Below are 17,181 nucleotides of genomic sequence, written 5' to 3' on the forward strand. Positions count from 1 at the left end.
GGTGCCAGTGTGGCTCCTAGGCGTTGCAGAGGCATCGAACCTCTTGGTGGGGGGCTCTTATCCATGGGCAGGCCCCTTGCTTGGACATCTCTCCATTAATGCATGTTTATAGGTGGTGCACGTGTGTGTATTTTGGGCCTGTGTAAAATGAGAACAGAGTAGTCTCACATGTGTATGATCTGGCTACACCATATATCATTCTGGGATAAGGAGAAAAAAGCTGTGGCTTGTTTGTATTTTTTTAGACCAATCCCAATCATCTTGGCAGGCGCTTAGTCAGCGGAGCCCTTGTGAATTAGATAGCGAAGATAGCAGAAGAGGCATGACATCCGTCGCATAATAGAGAAAAATAAAAATAAATGTCAAAGGACTAATAAAGGTAGGCTTTCTTTCTTTCTTAACCACAAATGTTATTTGCTTAGTAATTGCATTGACCGCATGTAGATGCTACATTGATCCTATTTTCTGACTGGTTTCTCACTCTACACCTGAAGCTACATTTTAGTTCATATCAATGTAACATCTTTTCCCTTTTCTTTCACGCTCATCAACACCTAAGCCAATTAAGCACTTCCCCATTCTGTGTGGAACCTGAGGTTCAGAGGCCCACCTCACCCCTCCCTCTCACACTGCCCACCAGATGGCAGTGGGACAGATCCATCATTGCTTGTGAGGAGTGTCACGTCTGTCGTCCATCTTGGCGTAAAGCACCGCGCCTCAGGGCGTGTCCGTGCCAGTCCCTGTGCCAGGGATCGCGGGCATGTCAGCCGTTGCAGCTCCAACGCACCACAGCTGCAGATGCTGCTCATTTGCAGGTTAATGTATTTTGGGGAGAGTTGTGTCAGAGCGCTTGTGAGTGAAGCAAGCCAGCCATCCAATTAGAGCTGAACAGATTAGGAGGCTTTTTTACATTGGAAAGTCAGAGCGACAGCCTCTGGTGGGTGAACATGTAAAAGTGCAGTTGTGTCCAGAGTGAGGTTAGATAACAGGTTCTTACTGTGAATATCTTGTTATTGTTGTCTATGGTTGTCCGTCTCTGGCAGGCGTACTTAGAAATGGTGGACACAGGAGTGGGTGTAGAACCTTCGATCAGGGTGTCCTGTGTACAAAAATAACCTTATGAACCCACACATACAGTCATACATTACCTTAATTTCTGAGCTCTTGCAAATTGTTGACAGGGTTAAAAGTGTAAATATGTGTAAGGCTACAGAGCCAAGAGTTGAATTACATAAAAATGTAGCCATTTGCCTTGGAGAAGTTATTTTTATGACTGTGTGTCTCCAGGGCAACAGGCTAATGACACTCATCTCACAGTCTGGTGGCATCCAAATCCATTACGCTACCTAACCCGTGGCATTACAAATCTGCTTGCCATCATCCAATTTGCCTCCTGTAAATTGCCTTTTCATTCTATGAAGAAATGGTTCCCCCATTTGTAATATATGTGTCAAAAGGATTACCAATTTAATGTTAATATTCTTGCAGACAATTAGACATCACAAAAGGGAACATTGTGTCCATAAAATTACCCATGGATTGGGTGGGAGAATGATACAGGAGAGGAGGAGAGGAAGAGGAGAAAGAGGAAGGTGGAGAAATTGTAACCATGCAGTGTTGACTGGAGCTCATGCTGCGGAAGGAACAGGGGTGTCTCAAAAATAAAATGAAAAGAGCTAATGCCTCTCATACTGCTTGGGTGAATCAATCAGTAAGAGATTCAAAAAAAATGTTCATCATTTATTCTCTGCCAGGAGCCTTTCCTGTTCTAAAAAAAAATAGAATAACTTTGAATATATTTCATGGCACAATTTTTCTGCCAATCAAAAGTAAAACTCCCTAACTGTGCTGCTCCTTCCAAATATAACAGGGGGTTCTCCATCACTTATCCACCTTAGCTGCAATTTGTTTAATCCGATATGGGAGTGTGGGTCTATGGAGACAAACCTCTGTGCATCAGCATGCAGAGGTTGGTTTTCCCCATCTGGGCTGCGTTATTATACAGGCCTATAACTCTGTGGAAGTAAAATCTCTCAGACTCATCTCAAAAGCAACTTATCCCCGCCTGGCCTTCTCTCTGGTGTCCTGTCCACCTTTGGTGTAGGGACTAGATATAACTAAACTGATGTGTGTAGGCTACACACTGCAGTTCCATTTCTCCTCATACCATCTGCTGAGATTAAAAGGTACATTAAGCATTGCAGGACCTTGCTCACTTCTGCGCCCTCCTCCAAACCGTAGAGACACTCCTGTTCCTGCCTCCATGTTAATGCCTTTCACACAGGCAGAAACGCACCCACTCTTGTGGGTTGATGAAATTCTCTCGGGCCACTGAGCAGGTCAAAGGTCACTTAGGTTCTACCTCCTAAGGGAGGCGCACCTACACTCACCCATAAATATCCTCTTCAGACACTCAACTCACCTGTCTCCTAACAGAAGATTGAAGGCAGACCATGGGTGGATTATGAGACGATGGGCCCCTGGGTACAGACATGCTAAAGGCCCACCAACAAGACTCAGACTTTGTGATGTTTTGTCTCCTTTTTTCTTGTTTTGCGTCTCATTGTAGTCGTTGCACATCTCTCTGCGGCTTTGTGGTCTTTTTGTTTGTCCTCATTTTGTGTTTCTTTGTGGGGTTTTTTGTCTCTTTGTGGTCATTTTTTTTCTTCTTGTGGTCTTCTTGTGGTAATTGTGTGTCTCTTTGTGGTCATTTTGTCTCTTTGAGATCATTTTGTGTCTCTTTGTGGTTGTGTTACCCGTTGTAGTTATTTGTGTCTCTTTGCTGCTTTGATCCTTTTTGATTTATATTTCATCTCCTCATGGCTGGTACTAGTCTCTTCGAGTGCAATTGTGTAGGAGACAGCCAGGTGGGGGCTTTGGTTCGGGTCCCTGGGCTGGTACCCAGTAGGCCCTTTTCGTAATCCATCCATGGGGCAGACACATGTTCACAAGTCCCATGCAAACTCTAAATCCCTGGCAATCATTTTTTTGTTCCTTTCAAGCAGTGTAATCTTACATCTTACCACCTCTCCACTTAAACAGGTTAAACAAGCCTCTCTGCCAGCCAGAAAGTAATGTAAAATATTACATTTCAATGGGTTTAATACTTAGAAATTCTCCCTGACTTGCTGTAGAATATTTATTATAGTAAAACACATTGCATTTCCAGACTATCAAGAAGAGCCGCAGGCAAATGTGCCCGAGAAGTGGCCTGTTTGGGGAATATTCTATCTCTACATGGTAGCTCCTTAAATGGATTTATGACTCATAAAAACAATCTACTGAAAGCAGTGGCTTCAGAGAGGAAATGCATCACAAAACAAGAAGAGAAGTTGGCTTGTGGTTACCTGGGGAGATGGGTCAATAAATGTCAGCATGGCATCATTGGCTTTGTCACTTAATGATGCAGCCGACCAGAAGCACGGCACTAATGTGCTGACTCACGTGTTCATATGGAAACAATTTTAGACAAGACAAAAGCTTTTTTTTGGATACTTCACATGATGGCACAAACACAGAGAATTTCATTGTGACCGGTGTCATCACAGGCAGATAGGAGAAAGTATAAATGGAGCTTGGCAAACGATTTGAGTGTTTTTCCCTCTCCTCTGTGGGAGCAACAGGAGACCACATATTTCTTTATTTTGGATCCATATGCTGCCAAGCCCTCATGGTTCCATCCACAAGGGGAAATACAGTATGTGTGTTTCAGATAGTATACCTCTCTGAGCCTTGACATCCAGCTGATGGGTTTATTTGAGTCTCCTGCGCAATATGGGTAATGTTTCTGTTGCTATCGGTGAGGTGAAGTGGGGTAATATGAGTATATGCAGAGGGAAGTTAGATGTGTCCCTGTCAGGAATTGACATTTTAGATTTGCTGGGAGAGGGAAAATCTCACTACATATCTAGACGCAGAGGAAATGCATTTACAATATGCATTTTCTGCATGAAAGAGTATACAATTATTGTATACATGTTTCTGTCCGGTTTGTGACACAAACAAACCTGAATGATGTGTCTGGTCTCCACAGCGACAGGTCTCCCCTCTCTCATGCTGTCAGTGAACCAGCTGATGTCCAATACATGCAGGTTGGGTAGATTCTTCAGGCCGTACTCCTTTAGCCACGTCCACAGGGATGAAGCCTGGTTGTCCTCTGAAACCACATGAGTGACCTTATCGCTGTAGACGGAAAAGATAGAAGCTGTCAGATGGTTTATTGTTTGTGACAGAAATATTATTATATATAGAAGCATTATTTACTGGGAGTTTAATCCTTACTTGTAATTTAAAGTTATAATATGTAGCCAATAACAATGTGCAGGATGAGCAGCTCTCTGATTCCCAGCTGACACTTTGTGATGCCCCTCCCCCTCAGTGTCAGATACTCAAGCACAAGGCACAACAGAGAAAAGGAAAGCTCTGCATTTACTCACAATCAGACAGTGCAGCAACTTCAAACTCTGTGGAGGTATGTGTGTATTAGGGCTGCCCCCGACAAAGGATGATCTTGGTCGACCAGTGGTCGACTAATTTACGTATATATAAATACCCCCAAGTATAGCCTCAGCTCTGAACAGCATATTTCCACATAATTAATAACCATTATTTTACCAGTGCGCACCAGAAAATTATTTCAGATTCTAATTCTGAATGTGTCCAAAAAAAACAGCAAGGAGACTGTCGGAACATGGGCAGGTAGCTATGCTAACGTTACTTACATGTTTAAGGTGGGAGGTCATGTTCGTCGTGGAGGAGTGATAGGCAAAGTTTTTCTTGCAAAATTTGCTTGTGACCTTCTTGGTATCATCCTTGATTCTTTTCAAAGTGATCCCATATTTTAGACTTCTTTCCCGACATGATTGGATTTTAATTAATAATGAATTAATTTAACTGTCTAACCGCGATGTACAGCCAAGGAAGCTGTTGTGTTTATATTTGTGCCTTAAACATAACCGCTGTGAAAAACAAATACCATTTTATTCTTCTGATTCACTGCTTTGTCCTCACTAAATTCTCTCTCTCTCTCTGGCAGTTGAGCACCAGCAAGGGAGGAGAGGAGGGGCCAACTCTGACTGCTGTGCGTTTCCAAACATTAAGCAATACTTACTGTATATTATACCTTTGACTAACTTGCTTTATCATGACATATTGGGTGTTGTTTGATCAGATTTAACTGCCCTCTAAGGCTACATTCACAGTGCAATTCAGTGACCTTAATTCCATTTTTTCGCTCATATGTGACCCATGTCTGATTTGCTTTTGACAGTGTGAACAGAACAAGTCACATTGAATCTGACATTTTCGAATCAGAATTAAGCCACTTTTAAATGTGCTACTGAATCGGATATGTATCAGATTCTTTTGAATGCGACCGTAATGTGAACAACCAAGTCGCATTTAATGCAACTTTGACGTCATTCTTACCCACGCTGCACTGTTCTGTAAATGAATGACAAATAAAAAAGCCAGGAACAGAATCAAAACAAACATGGAGGACAGCAGTGAAGCAGGCGGCCAGTGGAGGGAGAGTGAAGTTTTAGACCTCATAAGTGTTTGGGGTGCCACCACACACTGTTTTTAGCATGAAGCCATAAGGTCATTGGCGTTGCCATGTTTGCTTCCGTAAACATCGTTGTGGCGTGATGTCATCAACTATCAACTGCGGATTCTGGTTAGTTCAGGAGCGTGAGCTGTTCGCACAGACAGGCCAAAGCCAAACAAAAAATCTGATTCGAGCAATAAATCTGAATTGTGCATTAAGACCTGCAGTAAGAACGTAGCATAAGTCAGACCCTCAACGGCTATCTGATTTTGAATAAAATGTTGCTATTGTCTGACTGGTGGATAGAAGAACGTAACATCTCCTTTTTCCTACCGAGGCCTGCCCATGCCAAACCAGGGAGAAGATAAAACAAACACATAAATCAAAACCAAACTGCTCTGATGTAATAACGTGTTCATGTACAATCAAATTACTCATAACAAGAAGATGGTTGAAAATATGTGTTTAGGGCCTTTAAATAAATTACTTTATCTTAATGGAAAGATGACAAAGGCTTTGATCCCGTGTTTATGGATTTCTAGGATACATGGAATTATTTGATTGAAAGATTTTCTTCACTGCTCGGTTCAACAAAAATAACTTTCCTGTCTTTGTCTCAGCAGCCCTTGAAGAGCCCAGAGGTTCAAGTGAGGCTTTTGAAATGCAGCACAGATCTTAGCATCACGGTCTTACTCATGCTGTTTGGGGATGAGCACTGGGTGAACAACAATCAGCACAGACCCTCAGTGCCTCCCTCCAATGTTTGATAGCTGAACTCATTCAACCGGTGCCTTCTTCGGCTCCACCGAGACTTTCTCAACAGACTTTTTTAACACGGCCTCCTCCCCTCTGCTTCCTGCCACGGAGTCCAACTACCATACCCAATCAGGGTACCCAACCGTGCATAATTACCCTCAGCACGCTCCTCCTCTTCATCTCTCCTGGTGTGGGTAAATCAGTGGAAAGACTCTTTAAGGGATGTCCCAGCAGAGCTCAGGCTGAGGCTTAATTGGCCAAATCACTGGCGAAACTAATCCTCTCTCTGCTCGGCATACCAGTCCGGCCACCGATTGGATCATGTTTTGCTTTTCTTTTTTTAAATCCTTCCAAGATGTGCTCCTCAAACATACACATTTGAGGTATCTAAGGGACACAGCTATTATCTCTGTAAGCTTAAATCCACTTGCTGTGAACAATTTTTGAACTACAGTAATGGAGATTTGGCTCTAGGGAATGATTTACCTCTAAAATCACAAGGGGTTGAGTTACAGTGTTGAAACAAGATTAGGATCATCGAAGTGGCGAAAAGCTCTCTTCTGCCATGTTTACCTAGATATAATCCAGCATCTGAATCTGGATCCTTATCTTCTGCGTAGCCGCACAGAATGTAAAATGGCAGATCGACATGCAAATGAGCGAGAACGCAAGCCCAGCACCAGATTGTACTTCCCAGAGTCTGTGGGACTGTGGCCCAGACACAAGGACAGGCTAAAGTCAATAGGCTTTGATAGTGAGAAATCTCTGGTGTCGTCTCATGTCAGAAACTACCCTCCTATTCCTTCCTGAAAACCAACAGGCAGATCAAAGACACATATGTATGTCCATTACAGATTTTTACACCATGGCAAGGCTTCATGGGTTTGCCTTTTACAGCTGCTCACATGAGACATCTTCAGTGAGATATGCATGATCATTTTAAGAAGGAAATTAATCATAATAAATAAATATCTGCATTAGTGAAACCATTACATTAATGTATTATTAAATTCACTCAAGAGCTGCTTCCATGGCTAATCAATCTGGATGTCAGACCACAGTTAAACAACCTGGCCTGTCACGCTTCAGATTTCTCCACATGCTGTGTGCATAGGGCTGTAATAGAAGACAATAACAACAATATGTTCCTCACTCTAATGTAAGCTGAAAATGTTAGCATGTCCAGCTAGCTTGTTATGTAGTATAATGTTCAAAGTGAAGTCAAAAAAATGGCAGCCCGACCACAATAAGTTTTTTCACCTCAAATTCATAAACTTATGTGAATTGAGACCCGTGGAAAACATGGTAAAAGTGAAAAGTCCACCTGAGCATGTAAATGGAGTAGAGCACGAATGAGCAGGGAGTGCATGCAGAAGGATTTTGGATGAAGCATAGAGCAGATTGTTTTAAATGTTGGAGTGTCGCCATTAAACTGACTCATCAGATGGTTTGTTACACAGTACCATCTGAGAAGGCCTCATTGGAAACTGATTGGGAAAGGGCAGGCACTTCAATAACAAAACATGAACATGAACCATCTGCATATCAAACTCTCACCAAAGTCAATCAGGAGAAGAGAGAAAACATATTTTCCACTGAGAAAAGCCTTAGTGCTATTCTCTTCCCTCAATGACTAACTCTCCAGTTCTGATCAATCTGATAGCATCTAAGCTAACCTCTTTTGGAGGTTAGGTCCACCCTGCTCACATGCTCTAAGTCCACGTAGGGAGGAGGTTAAACACAGGACTCTCATCCAGGAGATCATAGTTTGTGTCCCGGCTGTACCGTGCATCATTGAGTTACAATACAACCCTAACCAATTAGTTTTCATCATAGTTGGATAAATTAGACAAATATATTTCCAAAAATGTAATTATTTACTCTAGTTAAACTGGTCTCATTACTGCAAGTGCCACCAATGGCAGTTTTAAATGTAGAATTATATAACAACATTAGTTAAAATGTGTTAGAATTCTTCTATCGTGACAAGTGTCAATGTTGAAGGATTCCTGATGACAAAATGCCACTGTATATTGGCCACTTTCAGAAATATTTAAGGGGAGTGTCCAACTCTAGGGACGCAGTGTCTGACTCTAATGTCTTACTGGAGGTATATATACCTTGCCAAGAATCACTATGATTAACTCCGCAAAATGTCACACCTAAACTATAATTTTTTAATCACAAATTTCACCAACATGGGCAAGGTGGAGGTGAGGGTACAGAAAGACATCATCATTGACCACCGGTTAAAGTGTAATTTAAGCACAAAATCATCCCATGGTCTTTTCGGCACTTACATACATCAAATTAGACATCAAGACAGTTTTTTCGTGTATGAACTATTAATGTAGAAATCCGGTAGAGTCGCTAACAGCCGGACGTGGTTAACACCGATTAGCTTGGTGCAGTATTGTGAAGGCATTAAAACGTCTTTTTTAACCCCTAATACTGCTCAAAATAACACGAAACCTCTGCCACAGCATGATAAGAGTCCTTACATATTAAACGAAGCATCAACAACGTAGTTAGCGAACCCAGAGTTTATTACAAGTGTTTTGAAAGACTTACCTACTGGCCCTGGTACCAGCTTCTCTCATGTAAAGTCCATTCAAGTCGATTAAACCAATGCAATCCAAAAGGAAGCAGCCCAATGATGCTTTGGCTAATGTGTAGGGACTATTATCATGCTACTGCAGAGGTTTGGTATTATTTTGAGCAGTATCAGTGGTAAAAAGTCCAACCACTATATATAACACTTGTTGTGTCTCTACATCTCACTCATGGTTGCTACAGTGTCACACTCACTCTCATTAATCCAGCCTACTAATTTTTGTTTAGCCTTCTATCTTGATCTAATTATTTTTATTCAGACGTTACATAACTGTCATGACCACAAATATAAAATGGCCAACGATTGAATTAGTTTTTTTGTTCATAAATGAATGTAGAATGATCGGAGCAAGGCCTCATGGGAAAGGGGAACTGTGTATCGCTCCAATGATCGCTCCACGTTTATCCAATGAAAGAATGGGGATGAATGAGCGGCTGTCAGACAGAGAGAAAGCGGGCAAGGTTGGAGAAGTGGATTTTCTTACAGTCGTAAAGGAATCAAATTTGCTCAGTTACATCTGATGCAGGGCAAGAAGAGAAAGGCGAAAGGAGGAGCTTAAAAGGCCAGAATGAAGAAGAAGCAGATGCTGAAGGAGAATGCATCAAAATGGTCAAAAATCACAGATTTATTCCGAAACAACCAGGCGTCACCTAGTGATGCAGGTGAGTTGACAGGAAAACGGTTAGCTCAAGCTTTGACATTGTTGCGAATTAGCAAAACATTTGAGCTGAGTTCTTCATAGTTCCTCCTCAGTGGGGCGGTGTCGTCATATCACGTTCTGCACCGCAAGTTTTACACACACAAACACACACACACACACACAGACAGCCCCCTGTCCTGGTGGAGAGGATGGGTTGGGCCCGTTGTGGGCTTAACCATAATGCCCTGAGCTAATCAGTGTTAGCCACGTCCAGCTGTTAGCAACTCTATTGGATTTCTCTGTTAATAGTTCATACACGAAAGAAACAATGTCTCAATGGCTTATTTGATGCATGTAAGTGCCGAAAAAGACCATGGGATGAGATTTGCGCCGGAATTACACTTTAAGCACAAGGGCTGGGAGGTTAGTCAACCGTTCCCCTACAGCCAACAGTGACACTCAACATAAGAACGCCATTGGATCCATAATGAATACCTGTCAAATATCCAACTTAAAGCTTACTTCACCTAAGTCATTCGTGAAAGAGCATTTACTGGTCATCAATCAGCCAGGACAAACATGTCGATATTTGGATCCATGTTCATGTGCACCAGACTTGAAATTAGGCCAAGACTGGTGTGTGAGTGTGTCTGTGTGTGTATGTGTATGTGTGTGTGTGTGTGTGTGTGTGTGTGTGTGTGTGTGTGTGTGTGTGTGTGTGTGTGTGTGTGTGTGTGTGTGTGTGTGTGTGTGTGTGTGTGTGTGTGTGTGTGTACCAGCACATTCCTCAATGCATAGACGAATGCACACAGTGCATCTAACCATATGCTCAAGGCAGTGTGCCTATAACTTGTGTAAGACTAGATATGGGAGGTGTTGCTATCAAACTTTAGCTGATATCAGTTTTGTCGGCTTCCAGAATTAATGTCAGTTTGAGGCAGGCACGCTCTACTTCCTGTTGTTGGTTTCAAACAATTGTATCAGCCCAAGTGTAACCGTAGGAGCGCTCAAGCTGTGTTTCTGGGAATGCTGCCATGGCCAAGCTGGCGCACGGCTGGCAGCCACACTTAGACACGCATTTAACACTTACAAATACACACACACACACACACACACACACACACACACACATACACACACACACACACACACACACACACACACACACACACACACACACAAGTAAGTTATACTATGCCTGTGAGGACCCTTTGTTAACCTAAATCACATGCTAACTTCTACCTTTTTTAAAGCCTTAAAGGATCATAAATTTGGAAAAAACTGCTGTCACTGTGAATTTCTACAATTCATATTGATCCATGCAACAAAAGAAGCAGAGAAACAGACACACACACACACCTTCTCTCCAGAGAGCTGAAGAGAGTCTTGTGCCCCGAAAAAATAAAATGGACTTGTATCACGGTATCACTAGCCTCAAATGAACCTGACTCTAAAGCAACTTTTGCCGTGTTCACAGTTTGGGATTTAAAAGATACCTTCAAACAGAGACAGAAAAAAGTGAAGAAGGCATGCTGCTTCCATAATTACCGCACAATAGATGATTCATCATAGACACACAAGCCTCTCTACTTAAGAGCAACTTCATGAAAAAAAACTTTCATCAAACTCATTAAAAAAGTTTGTCTGTGATGTGTTACCTTTCTTCCAATGTTTTTAGTTTAGACTACACTACAAGATGTAGCTGGGTTAGCCAATTCCTTCCTCTTCCTCTGTGTATTTATGTAGGAGCTGAGAGTTATGGCTCAGGGGGAAATCTACTAAGGTGTAGCAGAGACAGGATGGATGCCCCAACCCATCCTAATTAAGTATTCATGAGACAATAGTGGCTCTCTAATTAGCTAATTAGACCTGAATATTTTTTTAATACAGAAAGTCACGTTTTTTAAGAAAATGTAGCCAACTGACAATATTCCACTGGAGAACTGCTCTTTTTAGGTGCAGTCATGTGTCTTTACTGTAAACATCATTACATCGTTACATCATTTCCAGAACAGACTATAGACTATACACTATTGTTTATTTAAGCCTGAAAATAAAACTTTATTTAGCATTTATTCCTCTAAATGCTAGACAGTACAACCATGCTCCAACAGACCTTTAATTAGTATTAATATACAGCTTTCTTGGATATTCAATTCTGATTGCGCAATTAAGGCATTGTACTGTCTGTTATTCCTGTATAATAGGTCGCTGTTATGGATGCACTTCTGATCAGGAGGACCATGTCCATCAACCAATCAAGAAGTCTGGCAAGTTTAATGCCAGCTGTGACAAAAAAAAAAACATTAGCTTTCCTTTGAAATCAATATTTTGTTTCAAATAATTAATTTCTAGTTATTAGAGGGATAAGGAAGAGTGAGCTGGTCATTATTGTGGCCCTGAAGCAAAGTCTTCAATTCCATTAAAGTTACAATAAAGGCCTTGTAAGCTGACCACACCGCCAAACCGTTCTGGCTGGTGCCTAAGCACAAAAATACAGAAAATACTCCTGCATCCCTCTTAGCCCGACATTAGCACGTTCTCTGGAGCTTCACATTGAGAAAAGCTTTTAGGCACCGAGCCCTGCTCAGTCAGTGAACAACAAAATGGCAAGCATTTTCCAACCTGAGGACGTCTTCCACAATAAAGCCCTTCGACCTGGCCAGCCGGGTCAGAAAGCTTCTCCTGCTGCAGCCCATTTTCCTCTCCACCAGGTAAAGTCTGAGATCCTCAAACTTCACCTCTTCACACCCGGGAACACCGGCTTCCGCTGGTCTCGTCCTTTTCCTCATACGAGGCACAATAGGAGTGTGGAACATCTTTTCTAATGTGAGCCAAAGTATTTCTGTACCTCTAGGAATGTATGCTTTTTCTAAGCTTTTTGTTGTGTGCTACTTAACTTCCATCCAGGAAAAACACCCACTTTGGTAATGCCACAGTTGTTTATTTCACAGTTGTAGCTGTCTTTTTTTTTATTTACCAGACACAGGGACAGTGTGTCAGTTAGAGCTGGGTTGAGGAGAGTTGGCAGACAGGATGTTGGCAACAGGTGTGTAGGATTTGGTGTTTACCAAAAACCACCTGGTAAGATCGAGCGATTGAGGATAGGAGGAAGGAAGATAAAAACACCCTGTTGGCTTGTCATTATTCACTTCCAGTAAAATTGTTCTGTAAAGTAACATGTGGAGGAAGTAAACACTGCCTGATGCAGTTGCCTCTCAAAAGTTTTCATGCCGTTGTAACTCAACTCTCTTGGCTGAAGTAAAGCGTCACTCCTGGGAGATGCCTGAATTCTGGTCACCTCATGAACCCCTCACAGCTGTCCTGCCATGTCCGGTTCGTCTTGCCACTCACCGGCTCATTATGTCCGGACCAAGTCTGCACCATCTGCTCCACCGCTTTAATTAGCTTACTGCCTAAAATGAGAGACTTTGTGGGCATTTCCCCTGCGATCCCACAAGCTCATACACGGCCTTCACACACACAAACACACACACACACACACACACACACACACACACACACACACACACACACACACAGGTACTGTATAAGCAGGCCATTGATGATTAGGAACATTTATCGGGGGAACTGCATGTGCAGTGGTCAGGAACGTAAACTGAAAATGGATTTTCAGCTCTTTTCAACTTGTTTATTCCTTTTCTTTCCAAAAGAGGTAATTACAACATGAGCCATTGCCTCTTGTTGTTTTGATTTCTGTGCAACAGCAGTCTACAATGCGAAAGAAAAGGTTTAAGTGTCACTTTGCTGTAATTATCTACAATAATGCTTCAGTAGAGCAAATACGAATGATTTGTTGATTTAAGCGAGGGGGGGGGGGGCATCATTACAGGCCATGATTCTACTCGAATTACAAAGCTCTGTTCATTTCTTCATTTTAATAAGTACACCTTGCCTCTGTCAGCTAGACAGAATTTATTACACAGCTCCCATTAGCGTGCAGTTCTGAGGGTTAACCGGTGTCACAGGGTAGGCGTGACTAATTGTTTTACTATTTATCCCCCCAATCACTCAGCTGTATATGAGGGTGCTGGCCCCTATTCAAGCAGAGACAGATGAAATTCTACAATCACTAAGACAAATGGCTTTTACACTGCCAGCAGCAATCACTGCAAAGAGCAATGAACCCAATTTCTCATCTGACTTTCTTCAGTAGCTCTGTGGATGCTTTATAAAATTGGCAGATAATTGTTTAGAATCATCGTACAAAGTCAATTTGATTTGGACAATGTGACAGCAAGTGAGATTGTGAGGGCCCAGGGCACAGGACTATTAAATATGTCAGGTTGGAAATATGTATAAACATTGCTAAAGACATCCAGTGGTGGATTTACTCAATGTTGAGGTGCTTGTACTTAACTTACTCTATTTTATGCCACTTTATACTTTCTCCCTCATAAGAGATAAATATTGTATCTCAACCAGCTCCAACATTAAAATGCTACCTCTACATTACCGTATCAGTAATAATAATCCAGTATGTAATACTCTGAAAGGGGCTAGTCTGCATGAGTGGGCTACTTCTACCTGTGATAGTTAAAGTACACCTACTTTTTGCTGATAAAACCTATAGGCCTATACTTTGATAGCTGGACTTTTAAATGTAAAGGAATCATTTAATTCTTGTTTAATCACTACTTTTACCAAAGTAAACACATTTACTCTGTAAATACATTTACTTAGGTACATGGAGCACACTAGAGAATATACAGATGGCCTATGTGATACTGTCAGACAGTGTGGAACGAGATGAAGTCATAACCTTGAAGCCATAATAATGTGTTAGGCCCTTTGGAGGAAGCAGAACAAGCTGAAAACAAAGATGCGGTGTGTATCGCCTCACAACACTGATATGGCTAACCTGTGTTTGCCTTTTCAAACAAATCCAGCAGACAAAGACATGTTTGGAGTTGTCTTTCTAGCAACTTGACAAATGTAAGTTTAATACTCACTCTGCTTTTAGCTCTGTTTTGCTCTCCACCAACCCCTGACAAAAATGTCTTGCTCTTCAGATGCTAGTGCTTCACTTAGCTTACTAGCTTGTTGCCAACTTTGACAGAGTGTGTGCAGAGTTTATTAGCCTTTTTTTGCACACTCTGATCCTGCTGGAGGCGTGGTTGGTGAGAACAAAATCCTAAAAATAATTATGTAAAAGAAACATCATTCTCCGGACAGGAGCTGCGGAGTCAAGTAGGCTTATTGGGTTGGACACTTCAAAGACGCCCCTTTCTCATCCCCACATTTAAGAGTAGACTTAAAACGTTACTCTTTGATAAAGCTTTTTGTTAGAGCTGACTAGCCCTTAGTGATGCTGCTACAGCCCTAGGACTTCTTCTGATACTCTGAGCTCCTCTCTTCTCCTCTCTATCTGTGTTGTTTATGTCCCATTAATGCATGCTGCAATTTCACTTCTTCCCCGGAGTTGTTTGCTTTCTTGTCTCGCAGGTCTCTGCTGATCGGGGGGGTAGCTGCTTCCTTGGTCCTGCTTCCTGCTACTATTGTACATTAATATCATTATTAATTCTAATATTCGCTGCCATAATAATGTACTATTACAGCTATTATTGCTACTATTCATATCATTTTTAATATTCACCACCATAATTATTGTTATTCATTGAAAGCTTTCATTTTTGTTTTGCAGCCAGGAAAGATTCAAACAACAAACCATGCTGTCTCTCTTCACTTCAAGTTGCAGGGTAGTCGTCTTTACCCGCGCCTGTACTCACTGTGCGTCTTCCGGCAACAACACACGCCCCCTGACCCCTGAGATCGCTGCCGGGAAAGCTGTGTGGGACTTTTCTAAACCTTTTACCATCTATTATTAAGTTATATTTCACCGAACCACATCATTTACATGTTTTTCATTTTGGATTGTATTTGGTAATTAACTTGAATGGAGCAGCTGGTACTGGGCCAGTAGGTAAGTCTTTCAAAACACTCTTTTAATACACTCCGTGTTCACATACTATGTTGTTGGTACTTTGGTCAATGTGTAAGGACTTTCCTCATGCTACTGCAGAGGTTTGGCGTTATTTTGAGCGCTTTTTAAGACATCATCGCTTCACGTATACACCAAGTGGGGATGCAAAAGTGCACAGCTTTCAGAGATATAACATGTCATGCACTGTAATATAAGCATTTGAACAAACTTTGAGGGCCAACTATAGCAAAACTGTATGGCACATCAAAAATCTGAAAGAGTGACCACATCTATGAAGACACAAATGGGCGTGGCTTATATGGATAGATTCATCTGGAGCCACAGAATCCATATCCATATTATCCATATTTTACAGAATCCATATTTTCGTTATATAGTTTGTTTCTACTCCGTTCAAAGGTTACAGGCCAAAATATATAGTTTACTGTTATAGTGCAACCTTCTGGCCTAATTGCACCAATTCATTGGACACTGCAGTCCTCTGGGTACCCAGAAATATACCTGCCAAGTGTGAAGCAGATCGGATAGACATTTCTGGAGATATGAGAATTATAGACACACTGACACACACTCTCATGCACTGACAGACTCCCGGAGTTTCCTTGTTTTATAGTTAGATTTGAGATAATTGGCTTCATCAGAGCTCTGTGGGTGAGCTTTGTCTGAGCTGACTGACAGTAACCAAACAACCCACCAGCTATCATCAGATTCTGATTCAAAAGTTGCTAAATCCTGAATGGTGCATGGAAGTACATGACGTCATCAGCCCGACCACTTCAAACCAGTGAGATAAGCACAGAAAAAAAACAAACAGGGATCTGTCCTGTGAGCTGAATGGTTTGGGTCTTAGTTTGCGGACTGGGCAGAGCTCTGTTGTGGATTCTGTGCTACAGCAGTTCATTATAACAGTAGAGTAGGACTACATTTTGCATTCAATAACCTTCACCTGCTCTCCTGCTGCCTCAGGTGTTTGGAAACATTGAGCTGAATGAAGAGACCGCAATAAATCTCCACAACAACTTCCAGACAACTTCCGAGCTTATCCATGTTAGCCATGGCAAGCTGTTAGCGTCTCTCTGGAAAATCTACATTAATAGTTCATAAACGAAAAAAATGGTCTTGATGGCTTATTTGATGACAAAATTGGCCTTAAACGACCCTGGGGTGATTTTACACTGAAATTTCCCTTTAAGTGCCATTATTACTACTATTGTTGTCAATATAGTATATTAACTGCCTTAACTCGGTGGTCGCTTGCATCCCTGGGTCTGTTTTCATCGCCACTGAGGTTGCTGGAGCATATAGATATAGATAATATAAATATTATTATTATTATATTATAATTCTAGTTATATCTACGTATAATTATATCATAAATAAGTCACAGTGTCATCTAGACATACTCTTTATGTAAAGTGTCTTGAGATAACTTCTGTTATGTTTTGGCACATCAAATAAAATTGAACTGAAAAGAGTTCTCATTACACATAGTTGTTTAATATCATTGTTAATATGAACAGTGCAGCTTTGAATCTGCTTAAGGGAAAACATGGTAAAACTGGATGATAAAAGGTTAAAAAGTCTTCTATTGATTTGTTTTCGAGATAGATAGAATAAAATTGCCCCTTGTCCATGGCCTGCATTAAATATTTTCGAATCAA

General features: G+C 41.5%; 1 protein-coding gene across 1 annotated transcript in view; it reads right to left on the minus strand.

Annotated features, from left to right (window-relative positions):
* Positions 1-12,374, minus strand: part of dntt (deoxynucleotidyltransferase, terminal) — a gene marked incomplete at both ends in the record, with an annotated part of 91,715 nt that extends 79,341 nt beyond the window's left edge. The window contains 3 exons of the mRNA XM_083923493.1: positions 998-1,099; positions 4,008-4,182; positions 12,181-12,374. Of these exons, the coding sequence (XP_083779619.1) occupies positions 998-1,099; positions 4,008-4,182; positions 12,181-12,374 (471 nt within the window). The remainder of the gene's footprint in view (positions 1-997; positions 1,100-4,007; positions 4,183-12,180) is intronic.
* Positions 12,375-17,181: the final 4,807 nt, after the last annotated feature.

This window comes from Echiichthys vipera (genome assembly GCF_963691815.1).
Source record: "Echiichthys vipera genome assembly, chromosome: 11".
Classification (NCBI taxonomy): Eukaryota; Metazoa; Chordata; class Actinopteri; order Perciformes; family Trachinidae; genus Echiichthys; species Echiichthys vipera.